The 17,194-nt window shown below is 51.2% G+C and overlaps 1 protein-coding gene across 1 annotated transcript; it reads left to right on the top strand.

The window, feature by feature from the left end:
- Positions 1 to 13,792: 13,792 nt before the first annotated feature.
- On the top strand, positions 13,793 to 14,737 carry LOC134057376 (olfactory receptor 14J1-like). Its single transcript, XM_062514365.1, has one exon. It carries the CDS (start codon positions 13,805 to 13,807, stop codon positions 14,735 to 14,737), a length of 933 nt encoding a protein of 310 aa, XP_062370349.1. The 5' UTR covers positions 13,793 to 13,804.
- Positions 14,738 to 17,194: the final 2,457 nt, after the last annotated feature.

Raw genomic sequence — 17,194 nt, 5'->3', positions numbered from 1 at the left:
CTACGGCGCTGATGATGAGGCCGTTGGCCAGGAGGGCAGCCAGGGAGATGCCCAGGAAGAGGCAGAAGTGCAGGAGCTGCAGCTGCCGCGTGTCTGCCAATGCCAGCAGGAGGAAGTGCCTGATGGAGCTGCTGTTGGACATTTTTGGTGTCTTGGCATGTGGACCTGTAAAATAATAAGAAATCATGGAATAGTTCAATTTTGGGAGGACTTGAAATATCCCAGCCCAGCTTGGTGTCACTTTCCCCCCTCTGCCTGCCCAGGGCTCTGCTGCCTGGAGCTCTCCCTGCCAGCTGCTGCTTCCCTGTGCCCAGGGCTGGGCCCTGCCAGTGCTGCCAGAGCCCAGCCCAGCCCTGGGGGCTCAGCTCTGCCCTGCAGACCCCTCCCAGCACAGGGCACTGCCAGGGCCAGCTCTGCCTCTGCAGGCTCTGATGGCAATGTCAGAGCAACCCTGAGGAGGTTGGAAAAGTGACACTGATGATGCCTGTAAGGGACCCTCTGCTGATTTATTTCTTTTCCTGGTTTATTCAGACCTAAGAGAAATTGTTTTTATTGTTCTCAACCTGAACACACATATGAATATCAATGTTCAATTTTCCATCTAGGCAACCCTGAGCAGTACATTATAAAATCAGGATTTTCCCTTTTATGCAGCCCCTGACTTGCTGTGCTCCCTGTATAATCTATTTGGAAATGTTCTGTAGTTGAATGTCGTGCTGGGAGCAGTCCTGATCATTGCACCATCCTCACCACACAAGGAGAACACTTCCAAGTCTCAGCAGCTGTCTCCCTCCACACAGACCTTGTCCCCCAGTGCTGTCAGCAGCTCCCAGGGCTGGCTGAGAGCTGTCCCTGGCAGGCAGCAGAGTCCCTGCCCAGCACAGCACCCTGGGCTGCAGGACCCTGCTCTGCAGGACAGCCCTGGGCACCCCTGGCTGCTCTACAGGAGAGAGAATCAGAGAATGTACTCACAGAGTCTGTGGGCGTTGGGATGTTCCAGCTTTAGGAGATCCCTGCATGAGCTGCAGCTGCATTGTCCTGCAGCCAGAGGCTTCCTGTGTCCAGGGCTGGGAGTGATTCTGCCCCAGGCACTTGGGAGCATCTTCCCAGCCCTGACTGATTGAAGCTCTCTGTGCTGTGCCTGGGATGGCTGCAGGCCATGCCCTCAGCCCTGCTGGGCTGGGAGAAGAGCTGCAAATCAGCAGAAAGGTCTTTTTGAAGCTTTTCATGGTTGCCAAGAGCTGCCTCTGTGCCAGGAGCCCAGCCCAGCTCACTAGCAGAGACACAGCACAAGGACTTTAATGACCCTCTTGAGGCTTGGATGCTGTTTACATCAGACACGGTCCCCCATACTGTGCTTAAAATCTTCACAAAAACTCAAAGTCATATTCAAACTGCAAAGTTTCTTCAAGTTTTAATAGATTCCAGTAAGGAACACAACTGAGTAAGTGTCCCAGGTTCCAGTTAGAGCAGAACACTGGTGGCAGCGATGACAGGTGGGGACAAACAAGGGAAGGGTGTCTCTGATGCTGAGCAAACCTGGATGTGTCTCAGCAATGCCAAGGGCCAAGGGCTGAGCCCCAGCCCCTGGCAAGGCAGATCCTGTCCCTCCCTCCTTGCTCAGGGCTCTTCCCGGGGCACTGGGCTCTGGGGATGTGCAATGCCAAGGGCAGCACCATGGGGCGGCCCCTGCCAGGCTGCTGAGCAGGGACAAGGAGGCAATGAGGCCCCAGCACAGCAAGGCTCACTTGTCCCCTGCTGGCCAAGGGCCCAGGGCCAGCAGCCATGGCCAAAGTGCTGCAGCACTTGGCTCTGGCAGGGCCTTTCAGCTGCTGCCCATCCCTGTGCCCTCTGCAGCCCAGGCTGTCCTACGGTGTCCATGGCCTGCCCCTCTGTCCCTGCAGGCTGTCCTCATCCCCCGGCTGCCCCACCTGGCTGGCCCCTTCCTTTGCTGACAGCTCTGCGTCCTGCCTGCCTCTGCCTGCACACACAAAGCCTTGGGCTGCTCCAGACTCCTTCTGGATGCCAGGTTTCACTACAGCCCTGCCCTGTGAGTGAAATTTCTTTAACCTTGGGTCCAGTCTGGACCATCCCATCTGCTCTTGGCATCAATTCTTTCTTTTTTTCTCAGGCTGTTTTCAACTATGTCCAAAGGATCCCCTATCTATGAAACCTCCCTTCAATCCCTCCCTGGGCTCTCTTCTGTCCTCATTCTCCACTCCACTGAACACAGAGCTCCTTTGTCCTTATACTTTGGTCATGTTCTTGCAGCCTCCAAACCCAAACTTGGGAGATTCACTGAATTCTTAGAATTCACAAAACTCACAGAATGAGTGGGTTGGAAGAGACCTTCAAGAACATCAAATCCAACCCATGCCCTAACACCTCAACTTGACCATAGTCACAAGTGCCATATTCAGACTTTTTTCTTAACACATCCATGGGTGTTGACTCCACCACCTCTCCAGGCAGACCATTCCAGTACTTTTATCACTCTTTCCGTGAAAAACTCTTTTCCTAGTATCCAGCCAATTGTTCCCTTTAAACAATTTGAGGCTGTGTCCTCTCATTCTGTCAGTTGTTGCCTGGTGATCTCTGGGCCCTCTCCATGTTGTTGGCAAATGAAAATATTCTGCTCATAGTCTAAGGAAATCACCAGAGAACAAGGCAACCAAACCTGTCTGTCCTGGCTACTTTTGTCTAGTCCCAGTTCTTGGACAGATGAAATTTTGGAGGTGGAATCCCAGATTTGGGCATTGGCAGCTTGGTAAGGAGGGCAGTTCTTTTCCACTGGAAGGAAAGCACTGAGTCCCAGTGTGTGGTGGTAGATGGGAGACAGCCCTCAGGAGGCCAAGGCCAGCCTGAGCTGTCTGTCCTGGAAGATTTTGGCTGGGAGCAACCCTTGTATATGAAGAACTTTTCATGGGGATTGCCAATTCCAGCCCCGGGCAGCTGGAAAAGGGGATGGTTCTGCTCCACAGGAAGGAAAGCCCAGAGCCCCAGTGTTCCAGGGGCTGATGAGAGGCAGCCCATGACATGCCAGGATCAGCTGGACTGTGCAGGTGGCCCCCAGGAGGCCAAACCATCCCCACCCATTCCATGTCCATTCCTTTACAAATCCATTTCTCACAAATATCAATCACACAATGCTGCAATCATGTCAGCTCTAGAGAGAACAGTAATAAAATACACACTTTTAAATAGGGATGGAGATTTCTGAGAATCTCTTTGACACATTTCTCCATAACTGGAGTTGAAATCCTTCCCGATGAATGGCACCACACCAGAGGGAAATCAAGACAGAACCATGGTTTCATAGGAAACCTCTCAAAAATTCAGTCATAATCAAACTCCAAAGTCTCTGATATCGTTCATGGGTCCCACTGAGGGACACAACTGAGAAAGTGTCTTCAGGTTCCAGTCAGAGCAGGAAATTGGATGCAGAAATATCAAGTTGTGTGGGAAATACAGGCATGGAGAGCTCTCAGGGCCTTGTTCATACAGGCTGAGAGATAGAGATGGATCCAAGGTTTGACCTAAGACCTTGGAGTAAGCTTGAAGTACTAGAGTGCTGAAAGTAAAATAGACATGAATCAAGAATATAAGTTTGCAATTTAAGTAGAAATATGTTTTAAGCAAACAGATATGTATTATGTAAGCAAAGCATTATGTTAAGTGAGATCTTAAAAGATTTTCAAGTTTAGCAGTAGAAGCTGTAATAAAGGTAGCTAGAAGTTTAAGGTGTATCAGTATAAGTGTGTGAAGTGTTATATGATTGGTTGAAAAATGATGCGTTGCAGCAGAGCCATGGGAAGCAAAGCAAATAATGACTGGTGTAAAAAGACAGTAGCAAAGTTCCTAGAAGTATTGGATTGGCTAAAAGCTTACATAAGTCATTATAACTAAGAATGAAGCAGCTCCTGATATTATGGCATTGGAGCTAAGACTTTTTGTGTCTCAGCCTTCTTTGAGACTGCTGCCACGAGGCAATAAATCATGTTTTGCAATGTCTCTCTCTTGCCCCATCATTTATAGTAATCATCTCCTGGTAGGGATTATTTGTCCATCAGATGTGCTGATTGAAATCAATAAGGATTTCAAGACACCAAATCTACCCCATTAAAATCAATAGGGATTTAGGGACACCAAATGTACCCAATTCAAGTCAATGGGATTTAGGGACACCAGGTCTATCCATTGAAGTCAAAGGGGATTTTGCCAAAACTTGCTGCTAAAATGGGTAAATTTGGGTAAATTTGGGAGACATCTTGGGCTGAATTCTGGGAATTTCTGCTCCAGGTTGACAGTGCTGATGCTTTGGAAGTTGTGGATGAATTCCTGGAAGCCAGTCCCAAATGCCTGATGCCACACCTGTGGCTCATGCTGAAGCTGTTCCTCCAGGTAAGTGGGAAAATTTCCATTTTCAGCCTAAAGTGTGGGAATTGCTATCAGAAAATTGGGGTTTTTAGCAGCAAATATTTTGGGACATCAAGTCTGCCATTTGAGGTGAATGAAAATTGAACAACATCATGTCTACCCCACTGAAATAAAGGACTGTCAGGACACCTGGTCTACCACGTTGAAGTCAATGGGAATGTAGAGAAACCAGGTCTACCCAGAAAAAGCAATGAGGATTTTGGGATACCTGTTTTAGGAGGCCCCAGGGTTTTTCTGTAATCCAGGTGTCCAAGGGGTACCCAGATGTATCCAGGTGATTTTTGGGGGGATCCAGGAGATTTTTGATGCCCCTAGGTGTCCCGATTCACCTTGATGGGCTGGGAAAAGATCACAGCCACCACTGCATTGTGGCAGTTGATGTGGACACAGATGACCCTTGGTGTTGGGGGCCTGTCAGAGGGCACCCTAACATTCAGGGGGTCCCCCAAAACTCCAGGTGAAGGCCTCTGGGGTGGGAGGGAGCCCCGAGTTACCTCGGGAGAGGATGCAGTGCAGGTACACTCAGGCGCTTTGGTCTGTGGGGTCGGTGAAGACGGCATTCTGCACCAGCTCCAGCTCTCGCAGGGGCAAAGGGGGCACCCCAAAATCTCAGGGGGGAAGTGAGGTCAACCAAATTCATGTGTGTAAAAACTCTATAAGCCACAAAGGAAGTTCTGGGTATGTATTTTATATAGTGCTGAGGTGCATGTGGGATAGCTGCTCCAAAAACGCGCACACCTTCAGTGACCTGTGCCTCTCCTTTTATTCTCTACACATTAGCACTGCACAGTACACCTAATACACATTCAATTCATAACTCCACCTGTCTATGCTTTGTATAAATATTAGCTCCACACCATTTTGCAACTGCCCACTGCTCCTTGTTGGTCGCTCTGGTGGTCGTCTGGGGGTCCTTAGGATGAAGTAAACCCTTCTTTGTGCGTGTGTGTATTAGTCTTTGGGGTCTTTCCAGACCTTGGTACCAGTCTTTGCTGGCTCAGGGGTCTAAGGCTCTAAGGTCTAAGGTCTCACTTATCTGGAAGGCAACTCGATCTTCCACCTTGTTTGCACATTCTTGCTCCTCTGTCTTAACTTGTAGCCTTGCTCTCTTCTCCTGTTCCTGCAAAGACAGAGAATGTGAAGTGTTCATAGAATCTTGTTAGCCTCTTTCAAGTCAAAGCATCCTCCTGTATTTTTACCATGAAATGTTTATTTTAATTCCCCCTGTTTCAGTGTCACAATGGCTCCTTGGTTCTACAGAGCCCCACAGCTTCATCCTTGACCCTGGGTTCCATAGGGGTCCTGAGTTTCACAAGGGTCCCCTTGATTCCATGAGGCACAAGAGTGTCACAATGGTCTCTTTGGTTCCATGAGAATCCATAGCGTCTCCATGGTGTCCTTGGATCTGCTGCTGTCTTTGTCACAATTGACCCATGGTTCCATGAGGTTCTGCAGTGTCACCATGGTCGCTGTCAGAGGCTGGATGAGATCCATGTCCCGAGACACCTCGGGATGAGCTGCCCATGTTGTCCCAAAAAGGCGTTTAAAAGTCTGAGCCCTTAAACTGGCAATCGGGGTTTCGCTGCTCCCCCTGGTGGGGCAGGAGACTCAACAGCAGCAACAACTATCTTTACCTCCGCTTTCATTTCATTTAAGGTGTTAATAACCGTGCACCAGGTGGTAGGGAAGTCTTTAATTTCTCTATCATTGCTCATGATTGTCATGTCCTGCATGTTATCACCTAGAGCACGCCAAGCCTCTGCTTGAAACACAAGCGGCGGGCTAGCGAGAAACCCGTGTTCTCGTGCCCACTTCAATAATTTGGTGAGGGTCTTCTCCGCTACTGATTCCTCTCGCTTAGCAAGTATACTAAGCAGTAGCTTCACCACAGCAGCACATTCACTTTCCATGCTTGTCTTTAATCAGGACCGGGAAGAGAGCGCTCGATTCTTCCTACCTCCTCTAGGGACGGTCCCTCGCTCCTCTTTCTGCTTTGCCTCACCACACGCCGTGGCACGATTAGCCAGTTCGCATCAACGCCTATGCATTGATAGCAAAAACCGCGTCCCACCACGCTGCGTCCCTGTTCGGACACCACTTGTTATGGAGGAATTCAGCGAGGGAAGAATGTAATTAATGAATTGGGACAGCGAGCTCTCCTCTATAGGGTCAGCCCAGGCACGGAGCCACTGCGTATGCCTGCGTACAGTGGTCATTTGCCCTCCGAGTGCTGTTTCTCGGAGCTTGCCTGCTCACTTACCTCCCACAATGGGTCGAATCGAAGGTCCCTGTTCAGGGGCCACTTGTTACGAGGAGTGACCAGAGTCAGAACCGCAACACTCATAGAGTTATGGTGAATGCTCCACTTTATTATACAAGCTGTTGTCTTTTATAAAGTTCTGACATAAGTGCATGTGCTCACATGCCTAATACTCATATTTATTGGCTACAAATAACTGTTCATACCCTGCAACTACCCTACTAATTGGTTACAGCATTTTATGTTTATGTTCTACTTTCTTGCTCTTGTGATTAGCACATCCTGGCTTGCTTTCTCACTCTTGCCACCTGTTTATCTCTTAGTCCAAGGTCAGCATGCCTTTGCTAGCACTAAAACAGCCCAATTTACCCAACACTGCAAAGCAAACTCTCTGCGGCCTCACTGGCCAAAAACTCCTCCACACATGTCCACCCTGTTGTCCATCAGTGCCGCCAGGTCCTTTTCTGCCTGGCCCCTGTCCATCCACTCTGTCCCCAGCCTGGAGCACTGCAGGGGTTCTTGTGGTCAAAGCGCAGGACCCAGCACCTGGTCTTGTTAAACCTCACCTTGTTGGATTTGGGCACTGGATCCGGCCTGTCCAGGTCCTTCTGCAGTGCCTTCCTACCCTCCAGCACATCCACATTCACACCCAGCTTGGTGTCACCAAGATTCCATGAGGCCCTGGAGTGTCACATTGGTGTCGATGATTCCACGGAGCTTCCCAGTGTCACAATGTGCCTTTGGTTCCATAGGACCCCTTGGTGTCACAAAGTCCCTTGGATCCTTGGGCCCTGCTGTGTCAAAATGGTGCTTTGCTCGCATGAGGTCTCACAGTGCAGCAATGCTCTATTTGATTCCACAGTGCCACAATGGCCTCTAAGTCCCTGAGAGTACCACACTGTCAAACATGTTTCCTTCATTCCATGAGTCCCTGAGGAGCAGCACTGGCCCCTTGGTTCCAGGGGGCCCTGCAGTGTCACAATGGCCCCATCATTACAAGGTCCTGCTCTGTCACAATGCTCTGCATGGTTCCACAAGGCCCTGCAGTGTCAAAGTGACCTCTTGGCTCCATGAGGCCTCCGAGTGCCACCATGAATTCCTGGGTGCTGCAGTGTCACAATGGAGCCCTGCTTACACAAGATCCTGCAGTGTCACAAGGGACCCTTGGTTCCATGGGGCTCCACAGTGTCACAGTTGTTCCCTTAGTTCCAAGAGTCCTTGCCATGGAACAATGGCCCCTTGGTTCCATTGGGCCCCAGGCTCCCACAAGGCTCTCCTTGGTTCCACAGTGTCACAATGGCCCCTTGGTTCCACAAGGCCCTGCAGTGTCACAGGGGCTTCTGTGGTTCCACGAGGACCCAGACTGTCACCATGGGCTCCTTCCTTCCATTTATCCCCACAGTGTCACAATGGCCCCTTGCTTCCCCAGGGCCCTGAAGTGTCACAATCATCCCAGAATCACCCAGGCTGGAGAAGACCTTTGAGAGCATCAACTCCAACCTGTGACCCAACACCACCTTGTCACCCAGACCATGGCACTCAGTGCCACATCCAGTCTTTCCTTAAACACTTCCAGGGATGGTGACTCACCCACCTCCATGGGCAGCCATTTCCAATGCCCTTCCAATCACCCTTTTTGTGAAGAATATTTCCTAATGTCCAGCCTAAATCACCCTTTGTGCAGCTTTAAGATTACATCATCTGCTCCTGTCTCTGTTCCCTGGGAAAACAGCCTGACACCCACCTGGCTGTTCCCTCCTGTCATGTTGTAGTGAGTGATGAGGTCTCCCCTGAACCTCCTCTACTCCAGGATAAATGACCCCAGCTCCCTCAACTGCTCCTCACAGGACTTGTGTTCCAGACCCCTCATCACCCTTGTCACCCTTCTCTGGGCACACTCCAGCCCCTCCATGTCCATCCAAAATTGGGGGTCCTAAAAGTGGACACAGCACTTGAGGTTCTCTCCTTGTTTTCCCACTGTCACAATGCTATCCTTGGTTCCACAGGGCCCTGCTGTGTCACAATGGCCACTTGTTTCCATGGGGCACCCCAGTGTCACAAGGGTCTCCTTGGTTCCCCAGTGGGATAATGCACCCTGGGTTCCATGAAGCCCTGCAGTGTCACAATGGACATTTGCAGGGCTGGAACCCCTCTGCTCTGCAGCCAGGCTGAGAGAGCTGGAGCTGTTCAGCCTGTGCACAAGAAGGCTCAGGGAGACATTAGAGCCCATTCCAGACCTAAAGGGGCTTTGAGAGAGTTGGAGAGGGACTCTGGACAAAGGCCTGGAGTGACAGGCCAAGGGGGAACGGCCATGAGGTGAAGGAGTGCAGGTTTAGATGGGCTATTGGGAAGAAATCTTCCCAGTGAGGGTGGTGAGGCCCTGGCACAGGTTACCCAGAGAGGCTGCAGACTCCCCACTTCTGGAGGTGTCCAAGGCCAGGTTGGATGGACCAATCTGGTCCAGTGGAACCCCAGTGTCTCAGGTCAGATTAGAGGTGACCACCACAGATCAAGGCCAGGCAGAGAAGTATGTCCTGGCAGCTTTGGTCTCAGAGAAACCCTTGCAAACAGGGAATTTTGGAGGAGAAATGCCAGTTTTTTCCCTGGTTGTACAAGAGGGACAGCTCTTTCCCATAGGAAGGCAAGCACTGAGCCCCAGTGCTTGAAGGCCGGTGAGAGCCAACCCTCAGGAAGTCAAGGCCAGCCAGGCTTGTTGGTTATGGCAACTTTTGTCTAGGAGCAATCCCTGGATATTGCAAATTTTTGAAGGGGAATCCTGTTTCAGTAATGGGTACCTGGAGGATAAGGACAGTTCTTTTCCATTTGAAGGAAAGGTCAGTGCCTCATTAGAGCAAGGGCACATGAAAAGTGACCCTTGACAAGCCAAGGGCAGTTGGACCAGTCAGGCCAATCCAACCAGACCTGTTCCCTGTTCCCTTGGATCCATGGGGGCCCTGCAGTGTCACAGTGGTTGTGTCACACTGGTCCCTTGTTTCCATGAGGCCTTGTAGTGTCACAGGGTTCTCACTGATACTGCAGGATCCAAATGGCCCCTTGGTTCCATGAGGACTCACAGTGTCACAATGGTCTCCTTGGTTCCATGAGGTCATGAGGAGCCCCTTGATTCAACGAGGCCTCAAAGTGTCCTCATGGCTCCAGGATTCCATGAGGCCCCTCAATGTTAAATGGACCTTGGGTTCCACAGGCTCCTATACTGTTCCATGAATCCTTAGTTCCATGGGGCCCTGTAGTGTCACAATGGACTCCTTGGTTCCATGGTTCCACGAAGTGACACAATCACTTCTTAGCACGACAAGACCCCATAGTGTCACATTGGTTCCTTGCTTCCATGAGGCCTTGCAGTGTCACAATGGACTCCTTGGTTCCATGAGGCTGCCAAGTTTCACAGTGGCCCCTTGGTTCAGTGAGGCCTGTGATGCCTTAAGATTTTAGCCTTTATATTTTTCAGGTCCTCTACTGAATTTGGGCATTCCTCTGAACTCCACACAAAGCGTTAGTTAAAGGTCTTCACATTTTGGTCAGACTAAACATTTCCTCTGAAAATCAAGAACACACTAGAGCCTCAGACTCTGAAAAGTAAAAGCAAAAAGGAATTGTGGGGGGGAGCAAACTGGGGGAATATAGCTTTGTAAAGACTAAAACCCCAATGTCATGAACTCTTGATTAAGGTGTCAGTTTACTTTTGAATATCAAGTGTTAATAAGCTCTTAATTAAAGTGTTAGCTTGCTATTGAATATTAAGTTGTAAAATGCTAAATCTTACCTTTTGTTGTCATTGTTAAGTGTTAATATCCCTTGGTAAGTTCAGACGTGTTCTGCTGATCCTGTATTTGTATCCCTTCCCATCACCTGCTCTGTACCTGTGCCCCATTCCATCCGGTATCAGTTCACTGCTCCCAAGAGACTGCGCGCCCAAGGCTATATGCAAATTAGAGACATCCAGCATCCTGCAGAACAAAAGACCCCCAAAGACAATGAGCTGGTGTAAAACTAAAGACTGAAAATAACATTCCTGAGCCATCAAAACAGTAAAGAACATCAAATCGTCAAGCAGAGCTGGTTTCCACCTTGTCACATAACTTTAACAGCACCCATCCAGAATAACACCCCTAGACCACCATCCCACAGGTGTCTTCCTAGGGACTCTTGCGAGGACGGAAGCCCCAGCTCTGCCAAGAGACAGAGCTGTGCATTTGCCTCCTCAGCATTGTCCAGCAGGTGCAGCAGAGGTGTGTGTGACCCCTCAGGCTCCCCACCCAGAGCTGACCTTTAAAAAAGACCTTTAAAAAGGAGCTTGTCTCCTGGCCTTTTCTAACAGCTTCATTACTGAAGTTGTAATTGGAGGAATAACCTCTGATATTTCAATGTGTCAAAACTTATATCTGTCTGAAAAACTCATGACCATGTTTCATCTTAGTTGAAGACTCTGGGAGGCTTTGCACTACCCAACAGGCATCACCTATAGTGTCACAATAGACTCCATGGTTCCAGAAGGCCCTTCAATGTCAAAACAGACCATTGATGATTCCATGATATCCCACAGTGTCACAATGGCCACTTGGTTCCATTGATCCCCACAGTGTCAATATGGTCCCCTTGGTTCCAAAATGCCCTAAAATGGCACAACGGCCCTTTGGCTTCACAAAACCTCAAATTGTAAAAATGGCCTCCATGGATTCATGAGGCCCTGCTGTGTCACACTGGACCCTGGGCTCCCTGATGCTCCACAGTGTCACAATGCTCTCCTTGGTTCTGCAGTGTGAGAATGTCCCCTTGGTCCCTTGGAGCTCACACTGTCACTCTTGTGCCCTTGGTTCCATGAGGCCCTGCAGTGCCACAATGGTCCTTTAGTTCCACGTGGCCTCCAAGTGTCATCATGGTCTCCATGGTTCCATTGGGCTCTGCAGTGTCACAATGGCCTCCATGGTTCCATGAGGCCCTGAACCGTAACAAAGGTCTCCTTGGTTCCACGGTGTCAGAATGGCCCCTTTGTTCCATGGAGCTCCACACTGTCACTGTGCTCCCCTTGATTCCATCAGGCCCTGCTGTGCTAAAATGGCCCCTTGGTTGAACGGGGCCCTGCAGTGCCACAACAGCCCCTAGGATCCAGCGGGTCCCAAAGAGTCACAATAGTCTCTGTTGTTCCATGACACTCCACAATGTCACAATGGAACTTTGTTTCCATGAAGCCCAAGCAGGCACAAGTGACCCCTTGGTTCCATGAGGCCTGGCACAACCAGAATGGCCCCTTTGTTTCATGGGGTTTGGCCCTTTGCATTCATGAAACACATCCAGGTTTGTGCAGCGTTGGAGACACCTTTCCCTTGTTTGTCCCCACCTGTCTTCAGTGTCACCAATATTCTGCTCTAACTGGAACCTAGGGACACTTTCTCAGTTGTGGCCCTCAGTGGGACCCATTACAACTTTAGAAAACTTTGAACTTTAAATCTCATTCTCAGTTCTTGAGAAGTTTTTTGAACACTCTTTCAGGGTGTAATGTCTGATGTAAACAACACCAAAGCCCTGAGAGGGTCATTAAAGTCCTTGTGCTGTGTCTGTTCTGCTGAGATGAGCCAGGCTCCTGGCACAGAAGGAGCCCATGGAAACCAAGAAGAGCTTCAAAATGACATTTTGGCTAAGGAGCAGCTCTTCTCCCAGCACAGCAGGGCTGAGGGCACTGCCTGCAGCCACCCTGGGCACAGCACAGAGGCACAGAGAGCTTCTATCAGTCAGGGCTGGGAAGATGCTCCCAAGTGCCTGGGGCAGAATCACTCCCAGCCCTGGACTCAGGAAGCCTCTGGCTGCAGGACAATGCAGCTGCAGCTCCTGCAGTGATCTCCTAAAGCTGGAAGATCCCACTGAAAACAAATCTGTAAGTACAACTCAGAGTATGTCCGCTGTAGAGGAGAAGAAGCCAAGAGCTTCAGCTCACTTCCAGGATATTTTCAAGAAGATTTCTATAAAGATGGGGAATTTCCTGAGATTGTTTCCAAATTCCTTCTCCCGTGAAATGGAAAAGATAAAATATTATAAAATTATTAATTTTGTATCTGAGAGACCTGAATTGTAGCCCTGGGTGCTCTGTAAGTCAATGGTAGTTTTCTAAAGAGGTTTCAGCCACTCTGCCCTTGGACAGCACCAGCATCCCCTGTGCTGGACCCATCAGGCTCAGTCTGACCTGTCCTTTCTCCAAGCTGCAAACAGAACCTGCCCCCAGCCAGTGCCCTGAAAACAGGCAGAGTTCTGTAGGGACAAGGAGAGTGCACAGAGATTTGGGGTGTGTGAGTGCTGGCAGAGGGAAACAACTCCAGGAGGAAAATCTCCAGGAAGCAGAGAGAAGTTCAGGGAAGGAGAGAAAACAAAAACCAAAAATGTTGTGGCAGGGAAAGTTTAGAGATCTCCATAGGAAACCCCTCACCCAGTGCAGCCCCTCGGTCTGAAGAAGCCCCCTCCCTCCTGTCCCCCAGCCAAGCCTCTGCCCTCAGGGCTGGGGCTCCAAGGCGTGAAGCCCCTCCTGTGCAGGCAGAGCTGCAGCAGAGCCGTGGGGCAGCTCTGCAGCCCCGGGCCCAGTTCCCTCTCCTCTCATCACTTTGCCCCACAGAAGGTGCTCTGTTATCCCTGCCAGCAGCAGAAATGCTGAGGGTTTCTGACACCTAAAAGAAGTCAGCAAGAAAAATGAACAATACCTTTTTAAAAAATGTAGAAAATGTTGACAGGTTTTACCATTCCCATTCCTACACAGCAGGAGTGAAGATGATGAGGGGTTCCTGTTCATAGGAAAGGATTTCCACAGAAAATATTGAACAGTAGGTCTGGTCCCTGTCCCCTCCCACCCGTGCAGAGAAGACCTGAATTGACATGAGGACCTGAGATGATGTCCTTCCCATCACTGCAGCTGTGGTCTCCACAAAACACACCTCCCACTCAGCCCTGAGGGAGCATTTCCTGAAAGACAAAGAGTTTTCTATTTGAAAGCAGGAATGTCTTTGATTTTGGAAATGGCTTTGATTTTGTGTTATACAAGTCCCACCTAACTTATCTCTTACTTCTTGTCCTGTAAAAGATTTTCATGCCAAGAGGGGCCAAATGTCCAACAGCAGCTCCATCAGGCACTTCCTCCTGCTGGCATTGGCAGACACGCGGCAGCTGCAGCTCCTGCACTTCTGCCTCTTCCTGGGCATCTCCCTGGCTGCCCTCCTGGCCAACGGCCTCATCATCAGCGCCGTAGCCTGCGGCCACCACCTGCACACCCCCATGTTCTTCTTCCTGCTCAACCTGGCCCTCACTGACCTGGGCTCCATCTGCACCACTGTCCCCAAAGCCATGCACAATTCCCTCTGGCACACCAACAACATCTCCTACTCTGCATGTGCTGCTCAGGTGTTTTTCTTTGTGTTCTTCATCTCAGCAGAGTTGTCCCTCCTGACCATCATGTGCTACGACCGCTACGTGTCCATCTGCAAACCCCTGCACTACGGGACCCTCCTGGGCAGCAGAGCTTGTGCCCACATGGCAGCAGCTGCCTGGGCCAGTGCCTTTCTCCATGCTCTGCTGCACACAGCCAATACATTTTCCCTGCCCCTGTGCCATGGCAATGCCCTGGGCCAGTTCTTCTGTGAAATCCCACAGATCCTCAAGCTCTCCTGCTCCAAATCCTACCTCAGGGAACTTGGGATCATTGTGCTAAGTGCATTTCTGTATTTTAGTTGTTTTTTGTTCATTGTTTTCTCCTATGTGCAGATCTTCAGGGCTGTGCTGAGAATCCCCTCTGAGCAGGGACGGCACAAAGCCTTTTCCACCTGCCTCCCTCACCTGGCCGTGGCCTCTCTTTTCCTCAGCACTGGGTTTTTTGCCTACTTGAAGTCCCCTTCCATTTCCTCCCCAACCCTGGACCTGTCCCTGTCAGTTCTGTACTCAGTGGTGCCTCCAGCCCTGAACCCCTTCATCTACAGCTTGAGGAACCAGGAGCTCAAAGCTGCAGTGTGGAGATTGCTGGCACGAGGATTTCATAAACATTGAACGGGGGGCCAATTTTCACAAATCACTTGTAATAAAAGTAATTTTGAATACTTCTTGTTAGTTTGGTTGTGGAATTTTCTTCCTTTGTTTTTTTCTATTGTCCACAAAGGAAATTTGTAGATTGTGCAGGTTATAATTTTGTTTCTCTCCACCTTCACAGTGGCCACAGAGTGTGTCAGTGAGTAGCTGTGCTCTAAGTGTCTCTAATGAACTAAAGGATCTCTCTAGCAGCAAAGTTTCCTCCATAGATGCCCATTTTGTTCCCTTCCCTGGAGCTGCAGCAGCAATGTCTGTGTGCAGAGCTGGGGCAGATCAGTGCTGGCACAGCAGCTGTGCCCAGCAGCAGCAGCAGCAGCACTTGGTGTTGCCAGTGCTGCTCCCGTGCCACTGCCCCGCTGCCCTCCTGCCCCTGGTGTTGCTGCAGGGCCTGAGTGCTCTCGGGGCCGGGCACAGCCCTGGGGGTGGCAGTGCCAGGGCTGCAGCAGGGATAGGCCATGGGCACTGCTGGGGCAGCGCTGACACCTCAGGGCAGGGCCTGGGGGCTGGAGGCTCCTTGCCCAGGCTCTCTCCAGAACACCTGGCCAGGCCAACGCTGAGCACAGAAAAGCCCCGGGAGCAGCCCCAGGCTGGCCGTGGGCAGGCTGGGCCCAAACAGCATGGCTGGTGCTCTGCAAGGTCCCTGCAAGGGGAGAGCCTGGCAAGGAGCAGCAGAGCAGGGGCTGATCCATCCCCAGTGCGCTGGACACCCCAGGGCAGCGTCCCAGAGCGTTCTCGTGCACCTGCCAACAACATCCCCCCTCTGCAGCCCTGGCCTCTCCCCCAGCTCACACAGGTGCCCCATCCTTGCAGGCACACACACGGCAGCACTGCCTCAGGAGCCCCTGTTTGCATTGCACAGAGCAGGCGTCAGCACCGCCATGGTGCTGCTGTGGGCAGAGGGACCTGAGGGAGCACAAATGCCATCAGCCCCTGGGGCCAGCAAGGGCTGCGGGACCAGAGGGAAACCACTCAGGTTTGTCGTGGCCTCTGAAATCAGACAGAAAGTTTGTTCCCATGAGCTGTGACTTTCCTGTCCCATTGCAGACGTTGCTGCTCAGAGCTCAGGGCTGCCTGGCAGCCACCCCCACACTGCTCTGAGCATTTCCTTTGCTTCATCTTTGCTTTCTTTACTCTTTCCTGATCCAGATTTCTTCCTGTTGCGCTTCCCTGTAACCTCCCCTGTAAACCACCCATCCCTTTCCTCTCTGTCCCCACTCCCCATTTCACTTCCTGATCTGGCACATTGGGAATGTCCCTTGGGGAGCAGGATCATCCTCCAAGTGCTTCAGGAATTGTCTGCAGGGTCCTGCAGTGCCTGGTGCCGCTCCCTTGCCAGAGGCACCCCAGGCCAGGGGGGCACATCTGGGCTGGTGTGTCTGGCTGTGGGGCTCCCTGTTGTGGGCAATGAGGAGGGGCTGGAGAGGCTCTGCAGGACTGACAGGATGGGCTTTGGGGGCTGTGAGGAGAAGCTGAGGGACCTGGGCTGCTGCACCTTCTGAGGAGGAGGCCCAGGGCTCATCCTGAACTGCTCAAGGGGTGGTGTCAGAGAATCACAGAACGAGGAAGGCTGGAAAAGACCTTGGAGATCATCAAGTCCAACCTGTGCCCTGACACTGCCTTGTCTCCCTGAGCTTCCTTTTGTCCAGGATAAACAATCCCAGTTCTCCCAGCCCCTCCTCACAGGACTTGTATTCTAGACTGCTCACCAGCCTTGTTGCTCTTCTCTGGACACAACCCAGCCCCTCCATGTCCTTCCTAAATTGGGGGGCCCAGAACTGGACACAGCACTCAAGGTGCTGTGCAGAGCACAGGGGAGGAATCACTGCCCTGCTCCTGCTGGCCACACCATTCCTGATCCAGGCCCAGGTGCCAATGGCCTTCTTGCCCACCTGGGCACACTGCTGGCTCATGCCCAGCCTGCTGTCCATCACTGCCCCCAGGTCACTTTCTGCCTGGACCATTTCCAACCACTCTGTCCCCAGCCTGTAGCACTGCAGAGGTTGTTGTGGTCAAAGAGCAGGTCCCCATTCTTGGTCTCGTTAAATGTCACCTTGTTGGATTTGAGCCCTGGATCTAGCCTGTCCAGGTCCCTCTGCAGAGCCCTCCTACTCTCTTGCACATGAACACTGCCAGAAAACTTGGTACCACCACAGTTCTATGAGTCCCTGAAGTCTCACAATTGTCTCCATGATTCCATGAGGCCTCCCAGTGTCACAATGGCCTCTTGGTCTCAAGAGGCACCACAATGTCATACATGTTTCCTTCATTCTAAGAGTCCCTGTCGAGCAGACCTGGCCCCTTGGTTCCATGGGGCACTACAGTGTCACAATGGCCCCATCATTACACGAGGCCCTGCTCTGTCACAATGCTCTGCATGGTTCCACAAGGCCCTGCAGTGTCACAGTGACCTCTGTGGTT

Source organism: Cinclus cinclus, unplaced genomic scaffold (genome assembly GCF_963662255.1).
Source record: "Cinclus cinclus unplaced genomic scaffold, bCinCin1.1 SCAFFOLD_32, whole genome shotgun sequence".
Taxonomy (NCBI): Eukaryota; Metazoa; Chordata; class Aves; order Passeriformes; family Cinclidae; genus Cinclus; species Cinclus cinclus.
This window is presented reverse-complemented; position numbering and strand designations above follow the sequence as displayed.